The sequence below is a fragment of the Patella vulgata genome, chromosome 3 (assembly GCF_932274485.2).
Source record: "Patella vulgata chromosome 3, xgPatVulg1.2, whole genome shotgun sequence".
Classification (NCBI taxonomy): Eukaryota; Metazoa; Mollusca; class Gastropoda; family Patellidae; genus Patella; species Patella vulgata.
Genome location: NC_065881.2, coordinates 24,906,415 through 24,916,404, shown reverse-complemented (window position 1 = coordinate 24,916,404; position 9,990 = coordinate 24,906,415). Strand labels below are relative to the sequence as shown.

Genomic DNA, 9,990 nt, shown 5'->3' with positions numbered 1-9,990 from the left:
TTCAAGAAGCTCAACTGCCATTCGAATTTTTCTGTTTTCAAATGCGCATAAACGTACCCAAGACGTCCATGCAAATTCGAAAATCACACAGAATAGATTTAATAAATATTTATGAATTAACATTTTGAATTTAATTGCGCTTTTCCGATATTTAAAACTTTTTCTTATACCCCAGTGTATAATCTCCAAAACGCATACCCATGTTTCATGTTCATAATGTTTCATCAATTTGAAAGTATGTTTCAGTTTGAAAAATTCAGAATTTTGACATGGTTCCAAAATGAACAACACTATCAAGTTTTTAAAAAATAATATCCAAAAATATGACCGGAAATATTAATCAGCAAACTCGTTCTAAATTTTAGATCTGAACATTTTGAAATGCGACGGGGTTCTTCCGTTTGCCCTATAAATTTCATTTAAAAAATAATCGTCTACAAATCAAGAAATTTGTCGATTGCGATTGAAATATGTTGACCATTATTCAACAACACTAAGATTTGTAAAAAAAAATAACATCCAGTCTGTAGAGTATTCACACACATCTTTTTAACACATGACGGACGAAGGTGACGACAATATACGTGCATAATGTGGGTGTATAAAAAGAATTCTTTCTAACCTTTATTATAGCCTATGAATTATCAAAATATCAAATGTCTTAGTTGCCATGTTTACTCATTTAAAGGTTGCTATAAGAACAACAATTCCCTGAATAAATTACAGAAAACAACGTTTCAATAAATATTACAGTGTAAATCAACACGTGGGTCCAATTTCTCGAAAAGAAAACCTAAATATTTAACAAAAACATGTCCGTTTATCAACGACAAATAAAACTAAGCTATTTAACAATGCTGGGTTGTCATTGGTCAAAATCAATTACTAAACCAACCGAAATCAGGGATCCATAATATATTTAATTACAGATTCCAATCAATTGGTGGTTTATCGTCTAATAAAGATTCGGTTTTTGAGAAATTGGACCTCGGTGACGTGCACCATATTTGTAAATAAATATTTATATGTGTTTAACAATATTTACAGTTTGCATTAGTCTTCCATTACACGACTCTAAATGGTGCCGAGAGAATTCGTAACACCGTGCTTATGGTGTTGAGATAAATCCTATAATATAGTCAAGTTTCTTGTATAAAAAAAATGATCTTAAAACCCAACCTATATATTAATCTTACAATATCAGCCAGGGGTATTCTGTAAAAAAAATACCCACTAAGAGTATGCTAACTTTAAAAACTAGACCAACAGATATCTCACAAAATATACCAACAGTATAACGCATGGCGCCGTAATATCTCATGGCGCATTTGCCGGTCATTTCCTGTTAATTTTAGCGGTTGTTTTCTGGGCATAATAACCCGGTTAAATTTATTCTTTACTTTCAAAATATTTACAACCGAGATATGTGTCAAAATTTTCCTTTTTTGCTACTGTTCATATACGAGATAAAACACGCGTGTTGCAAAAAGGTAAAACTGGTGAAGGAATCCGATGCAAAAAAAGAACTTGGCCTAAGGCATCGATCTTTCTTTTACATCGGATTTATTCACTCGGATTTTATCTTTTTAAGTACAACTTCACGAGTCGTGCTTTATCCCTTACCTAAACAAAACTATCAAATTGTTTTTATACACTTTTATCCACCATTTTATCTACCAGTCGGCAGTATGAACACACACATACACACACAAGTCTAAATAAATTATTGTTTATATCACATCATACTTCTCCTTTTACTCCACATATATACACTATAACAATAATAACCAAATTTTTTAGCCCTATAATGTCCTGTAATAAGTCAACCTTTCATACACCAGTAAATCACATTTAACAAATACGTTAGTACTATATAGACCAGGAACCGAGCATGACGTCATCGCCGCCATCTTGGAATTGTAACGTTTTATCAAAATTGAAGTTTGGCAATCGATGTTTAGGTAAACAGCATGTCGAATTTCATGTGGTAGTTCTTGAATTGGCGGAGCCTCTGGCTATTTTCGAAGAGCGTCTCCCCCAAGAAGATGAGTAGCGTTTGGGGCCTAGTTCCTGGTCCAACAAAAGTTCAATCGTGCTCTGTAGCCCTATATAATCGAGACTAACTGGCTCTATAAAATGTAGTCTCCTTTACACCAGTGAATTACATTTGCAAAGTAACGATTAATAAATATCCAACCACAACAGGCACACTTAGCACTCGTGGTATCTCTCAGAGTTAATATTCGTTTGTGCGATACAGGGCGTGCTTAGAGGTTTTGAGACCACTATTGTCATACCATTTTGAGAGAGTAGCTTATGGAACACAACTCTTTAGAATTCGAACAGTCGCTAATTTTAAGAAGAAATTTCTTCGGATCATTTCCGTAGTCTATCAAGAAGTAGAAACACGATGTTTATCCATAGATGCAATTTTAAGATGAGGAGCTTGATGGGGCGCCGTCTGACGTTGCGCAGTTTGGTGTAATTCGATGGTTTGATTTGTATCGTTGTTGAATTGCTGTTCGGTGGGGACAATGCTACATAGATCGTTATTATTGCTTATTGCACTCTGATTCCAAAATCGACTGTATGGTGTGGTAATTCCACGTGGAGAAATAGGGGTCCGGCGAGGGGAACTGGGGGTTCTGCAGGGAGAAATAAGTGGACAAGGAGGCGAATAAGGTGGGCGACGAGGGGAATTAGGGGGGCGACCCGGAGAAGAGGGGAGCTGACATGGTGACGTAGGGATTCGACAAGGAGATGTGGGAAAACGACAGGAAGACGACGGGAATCGATAGGGCGACGAAGGAAACCGATAAGGAGAGGAGGGGAAGCGGGAAGGGGAATACAGGGGTCGGCAGTTGGCGGACGGGGACCTGGGTGAGGAATGTGAAACCACTATTTTCTCATAATTGTAGAGTTGCATCATAAAGTTAGCGTTGGGTGAAATACTCTCACGTCGAGATTTGATATAATCAAAAGCATCCTCCAAGCCGACACATCGTGTGAACATTAAATAGGCTAAACATATTGTAGCTGATCGGCTCACCCCACCCTTACAATGAACCAAGATCTTTCCTCCTTTCTCACGATCTTGTTCTGAAATATAACAAAATATAGAATATTCAATCTTGTACGTAAATTCAGTTGTTGACGGACGATTTCACGCAGCAAATAACTTTTTGTTGTACTTTTGGAAAATATTCTTACATCGTAAATTTAATGACACAAATTTTATTTACTGGTCATTTATTTGTATTTCGTATCTTCTACTCACCAATAAATTGGATGGCATCTTTAAACCAAAAATATAGATCCGCACTCGCAGTGTCTTCTACTGGTATTATCTTGTACCGGAAGTCGTGGGGGAAATGGTTGGCACAAGAAGTGGATACATTCAAGATGGCGGTTATGCCCAGATCTAGAAGTTCCTCTTTCATAGAGGAATGGCTGGCATCACCCAGATATAAATATGGTAACAGTTCAACGGGCGACGTCTAGAAGAAATAAACAAAAGCAAAAATGATAAATAACCTTATTGGGAGAACGTATGAAATTAACATTTGTAAGCTAGGTTTTTGTTAAAGAGTTAGAATGTTATTGCTACTTTATGCAATACCTTCTGTACAGCAGAGAAAATTATTTAAAAATCTACTAAAGTAAATGTAGGTCGATTAATCCGCTGGAGTTATCCGATATGTCTAGTTATATCATTGTGAGCGACCAGGGTTGTGTTTAGGGATAAGATGTTGAATGGGAGTCACAACAAACCATGAATGTTTTATGATTTAATCGTTTGGAAACTGAAGCTAGTTTTTTCCACGACCTTGTTTTATATCCAGATTGTCTTCAATCAATAATAATATTTAAGTTTAGACAAGTTCTGGTCGACAAATCCACGTCTGTTTATATTTGTTCGCTTGACATAAATTGACGTTAGATTGGTTGTTGGTATTGGCGAGGTTTTGTTTACTTTAGGGTCGCGTTATTGTGTTTGTTGATGAAATAAATAAACAATGTTTCTCGGTTCAACCGGAACAAACACAACACGCGCTGTTCTCAACAAAAACAAAACAATCCCAAGTTTTATAAACTAGAGCCCATAATCATAGAATCAGTCTTAAACGGCATCTTTCATTTGTGTTAATTTGATTTACAAGGCTGATATAATTTCAAAATTTTAAGTACGTAGATTACGCTAATAAGTAAATTATACACATACAAAAGTACAAGTATTATACAGAGTTTGCTTCATCACTAATCCGATCTCGAGCACAATGGATCATATTATCACCAGTCGCCATTTTACAAACTTACAATTATACCAATGTAGTCAAAAAGACAAACTTTTATGGAAATATGAATAAATCGGCAAAAATAATTGAATGAGACCAAATTATGAAGTCTGTCCTTATCTAACAATAATATGTTTTACATTTTAAAAGTGAACTTACCGATGATAACCTTGGTCGTTTGACTTGTCTGTCTGGTTCAATATCAGGTAGTTGTCGACATTGTGATGCCAGTTTTAATGTTAATCCGTCTAATGATGACGTGTGTGATAAACTGTTTAATGGGGAGCTATGACCCATGCACAGATGTGGATAAACTTGTTTGCAACGCAAAAAACCACCTGAAACGAACAAATCATCTATTAAAAAATGTTCTCACGACATATACGAATATCGGCTAATATTTAGTACACCGAAGAACTGCAAAACAAACACACAAAAAAGTTACAAAAACAAAGCACAGGCAGCTAATAATTGGATATATATCCAGAAAAGATAAAATTGAACAGGAAAAAAAAAACGAAAGTCATTGCATCCGTGATACTTTAACACCGAGTTAACCTTTTGTTTAAACATATTTAATGTATTAAACACGATTCTAGTGTAAATGTTTTGGGGAAAGCTAAGAAAACGCTCCGATACCGTCTAAAATACATTGCCATTATTGTAAGATGTATGTAGACCTTGTTGCACTCCCATGATCATAGAAATTTTATTTAATACCCGATAAAAATCTACAGTTATGGACTAATATTAACTATTGTGGAATGAATTCCATAAAAAGGAATACATTTTATGTACAATATTGTAGCTTTTATATCGCCAAAGGATTTTTCATGTATGGATTTGATGATTGTATCCTAATTGAACCCCGACTGTGCCGCGGGTTACTGGTATTCCTCTGCCAGTATCGATGGTAGTTTTAAAAGATGAACATATTATTGTAAACGTTAAATATAAATTTCGAATAAACATTTGATAGCCCTATGATAATTGCCCATGTTTTGTAGACCGAGTATGGTCTGTATGTTTTTTGGTCGTTGGTGTATTATGTGCTGTTTTGTGAGTACGGTTTCTAGAAATCAACTGAGACATTCCGCCTTTTCACCAACCGTCAATACACCCCCACCCCCTACACAGCCTCCCGTTACCCCCTCCTCTCACAGAGAGTAATATGGATAATGGTTAGTGACATTTCTGGCTTCCTGTGGCTTTAAATGGATTTGTGTTAATCTGTTGGTTGTAAATTTCAAGAGATTATCCTCAATGTTAAGATTATCCTAAGGGTATTAGCAAAGAACGGGGTCTTTGATGTGTCTTGTTTGGGATTAGCTAGCGATGTATGCCCATCAATCCTTTTCTTCCGCTTCCTGTTTTGAATCCGCCAATATTTTATACCCTTTAAACATACATTATGCAAGAGCTAAATCTGCCTATTACAGATTTTTCTTCAGGTCTGAAATGTTATATCGTCGGTGAAGTATTAAAAGGGTGTATCTAGAATTTCTAAAGATTAAGAAATAAAACCTTTTGCATTTCAGAATTTCCACAAATCAAGATACAACATTTGGACACATAATACCCAGAACAGTTCTAATTGGCGTAGAGATACACAGCTTAGATAGAAATGTGCATATTAATTTGGAGATTTTGAAAATGCAAAAAAGGTGTATTTTGACTAATTTCCCGAGATACACCCTTTTGACACTTCACCGACGATATAAACTATTAATTCGACATTTATTAACTAAACAAGACCATAACCAACTCTTGATGGCATCGGATACTCGTAATTTTAACTAGATTATAACGGTTCGCCATTTAAAAATTTAATTTAAAAATGAGAAAGCTAGGCTAAGTCTCGAATATACCAGTGCCCTGGTTACCACTATGCAAACATCTTGTCAAAACTACAAACAGTGATAACTTGGCTCAGAATGAAGTAATTTGAATGACATTTTTAATATTTTAATTTTACATTATCTATTTTTAAGCTATTATAGCAAGAATGTTCAGCTCTTTATCTCAATCTTACATAATGTATCTTTAAGTGAATAGGTTCCATTCATTATGCACGAGTAGACGACATATTGTTGGCACAATAACTAACTAATGTAAGGATGAACAGATTGAACCAACTAGAAACAGGTGTGCATAGTTAAATCTGGATATGGCTTGCAATATAAGAGTAGTAAATTCGTCAAGAAACAACAATCTATTGTAGCTATGACATATTACAAGCTACAGTACACAATGATTATTCTAACATTATTTATTTTACTCAATCTACATGCATTATACTACATTTTGCATTTATTTTTAATGGTAAGCTTTTCAAAAATCAATTCTATCATTTATACTTTCATTAGCAAACGTGGTCGGGTATAGTCAACCAGTATGAAGTACAGGGCAAGGCGTGCTCACTTGTTCTAGAACATCTCATATCACTTCCTTATGCGGGTATTGACATTTTTTATATATACTCATTTAGGCAGTCTATAGAGAGCATTTATTATAAATGGTATTTTGTTCTTCATTTATTGTAGGATCTACATGTATTCCGTTTAATAATAAATTCAATGCGCTAAAATACAAACAATTTTAATTAATCATTCTAATTTCCTGGTATAGATTTTTTTTTTCTGAATTGCAATCTTCACATTATTTAAATTAAATGTAGAAACCTTTACTCTAGAAACAATCGAGCACTGGAAAGGCTGACGTCTGCCAAATTCCATAAATTATTATAGCATATGGTCGCATTGCAGTGTCAATATTGCAGTTTTGCAGCTTAATTTTAGAACTTAAATTTTTCAACCGATACCCGATAACTCAAAGAATGTATATCTTGAAAATCAGACATATAAAAGCATTTACTCACCTGCTAATACCAAAATCTTCTTATTTCCTAAAAATCTTGAAAAACTTTTAAAAAGCAGATGCAAGTCTATTTTCTCATTAGACATGTTTAACTGGTCCGTATCTTGATCATATAGAATAACTGTATCTAGATTAGGTCTGGATAAACAACGCTTGGTATCTTTGGACATGATAAGGTCTAACGGAAGACAAATTGGGTATCGTTTTTTCACTAAAGGTGTACAATAAACATTAACAGCCGTTACAATCCTGCCCTTGTTATAGTGTATAAATGACCGAGTATCTATAAGTTGAACAGAACGAGAATTTTCATTCAGTAATTGCTGGACACGTGAAGGAGAAATAAATATAACATCCATTCTATCACGACCTTCGTCCGTCCTGTCGTCTTCTGTATTAATGAATGGCACACGCTGCCACTAGCTAGCAACACGCGACCTACTTCTACGACGTACAGATCGATCGTAGCGCGAGCTCAATCAATTCGTTCATTCATAAACTCTCTCGCCACCTTTCAACCTTGAACTTTGACCACACCGTCTCTTTTATTGCTTTATTGATGTTGTTTTTATTTCAACCAATGACAGCGTTGCTGTGTTTGTAATTACTATATCGACATATATTACCTTTTTATTATTTATCCACAGTAAACATAGAAGTGCCTGTACTTTTTAGAGCAGCGCGACAGGACAGGGGCGGGCTATGCGCTAGAGACTCGCCCATGCTGAAGAAGCATAAAGTTGATATCGGGAACCTTCATAATTCCCTTTTACTGCTTGATTCCATGTTCTGAACCTAGGGAGGCGCGTCACTGCATATAGGTGTATTACTTTATGTGCGATACCAACCGGTGTATAACCCTTTCAGTAACAGTGGTACATGTATGGGAAGTAAATACAAATACATTTCAAGAATACAAACAGTTTGGTGTTTAGTAATAATCTCTATTCTCTATTCAAGATTAGACAAGAAGTTCTTTCTGGGTAAAAATAAACTATTGTATATTATTTTTTCGTCAAAATAATTCTATTAAATTTAATCATTTAAATCAAATTATAATCCCCCTTAAGTTAATATAGGTAGCTGAACTATATATAAATACATATAGAATTGGTATATATACATGTGTTTTTAAAACAGCTTAAAGCAGATGCATGTCAGAACAAAAATATTTCAGCTGTCTACTTTTCGGCGCTTCAACAGTTGGCAGAAATCAGATTATAAATCCTTCGAAACACTTGATATGAATAATCCAAACGTCTTGTAGACATTTTATTTATGTCATATTAAGACTAACAGCCTGATGTTATTTTTATTTCTATGGCAAAGTTCGTGATGTGAGGGGGAGAAGTCTTTCAACTTTTATACCCCATCTCTCTCACAATCACACTAGAATAATCTACACAGGGCTAATACAGCCCCAAACTAAACCTAACGTCAGTTCTATATTTCAACGTTTCGTTTGTGTGCAAAGTTATACAAGTTAGCCTACTATTCCGCTTCATACACGACATTCCATTATACATTAGATAATTAGACGATTTATCAAACTAAGCCTGCAAAATTGTTACTAAACTAGATAAACTGATCCAACAAATGTGAATTCTACAAATTAGAGCCAAAATTTCAAAATCTATACAAGTATATTACAGAACCCCTAGCAAACTGGTATTTACACCCGGGCACCGTAATAGCAAATTCCTACCTACGCCACTGCAGTATAGTCAGTGTGAGACTGACGACAGAGCACAGAGGAACAGACTTCAAATCGATATATTCTAATTTAAAGAAAATAATGTTTAAAAAAAAACAACCAACGCCAATATCAAAGATTATGAACTTGGTATCGAAAAGGGTAACAATTAACGCAAATAGAAGATATTGTTGCAACATAACTGTACCAGACACCGGTTTAGACTAGCGGGTGTAGAGAAAAATAATTGGCCAATGAACCGGGAGTAACAGAAACCCGAAATCAGAATTGGTAGTGCACGTGTACATTTTTAAACATCATCGAAGAGTCAATTGACTACCCAGCGAAAATTAGTGTGTATTGCTACTGGTTGACGGAATCTAGAGTAGTGAACTTTGATTCCAATTATTTTATTTCAAGTTGTTTCTCGCCGAGTTAGAAATCCGAATCAGACCAGTTATTTCATAATCTCGCTTACGAACATTTACGTAATGGAATTTAATCCCGACACGGTTCTCTTACCAAGGAAAAGGACACTTGGAGCCGAGTTTTACTAGCGACCCTTGGTGGGAATTTCTTCAGCGAAAATGCCAATTAAGTTACTGCAAAGTACAAACCCTAATGTGTGGCAAACATACGCAGCGTTGTATAAAGACGAGTCGACCTGTCAATTTTATTTTATTTATTGATTCGATCAAATGTATTATGTATGTTATAATTATTAATGAATGATAAAATAAATAAATATTTAAACATATCGTATTTATCGAACACTTGTGTCTATTAGATCTAATAATGATCTGATTGTGTTGAAAAATAAATTGGATAGACAAGTATGATAAATTTTGTTCTTCTTTGCTTGGTGTGTGTGTTTACGTAGAGTGTACTTAAATATATTTTATGTAAGAGCTAAATCTGTCTATTGCAGGTCTTTCTTTTAGCCTCAAGTGTTATTTAAATTATTTATTATACATGTGCATTTATTCACATGAAAAGCCCATAACCAACTCTCTAGATCATCAGGTGGTCGCGTTTTAATGGGTGAAACACGTTCTCCATTTAATAATTTAATGTATTATTGTAACGATGCTAGCAATGAAAATCGAGACAACGTTATTCTTATCA

At 34.8% G+C, this 9,990-nt stretch overlaps 1 protein-coding gene across 1 annotated transcript; it reads right to left on the bottom strand.

Moving 5' to 3' along the window:
- Positions 1-619: 619 nt before the first annotated feature.
- LOC126814776 (dual specificity protein phosphatase 4) lies at positions 620-7,601 on the bottom strand. The gene is made up of 4 exons (XM_050540145.2): positions 7,174-7,601; positions 4,455-4,633; positions 3,278-3,497; positions 620-3,099 (listed from the first exon to the last, which is right to left on the bottom strand). Exons 1-4 carry the CDS (start codon positions 7,529-7,531, stop codon positions 2,393-2,395), a joined length of 1,464 nt encoding a protein of 487 aa, XP_050396102.2. The 5' UTR covers positions 7,532-7,601; the 3' UTR covers positions 620-2,392.
- Between the last annotated feature and the right edge of the window lie 2,389 nt (positions 7,602-9,990).

Bases quoted from the DNA above. Each gene is read 5' to 3' on its own strand.
- LOC126814776 (XM_050540145.2), bottom strand. From the start codon at position 7,531: ATGGATGTTATATTTATTTCTCCTTCACGTGTCCAGCAATTACTGAAT. The intron at 4,634-7,173 runs GTGAGTAAATGC...TGTTCGTTTCAG, and splicing joins GAAGATTTTGGTATTAGCAG to GTGGTTTTTTGCGTTGCAAA. The intron at 3,100-3,277 runs GTGAGTAGAAGA...GTTATATTTCAG, and splicing joins AGATGCCATCCAATTTATTG to AACAAGATCGTGAGAAAGGA.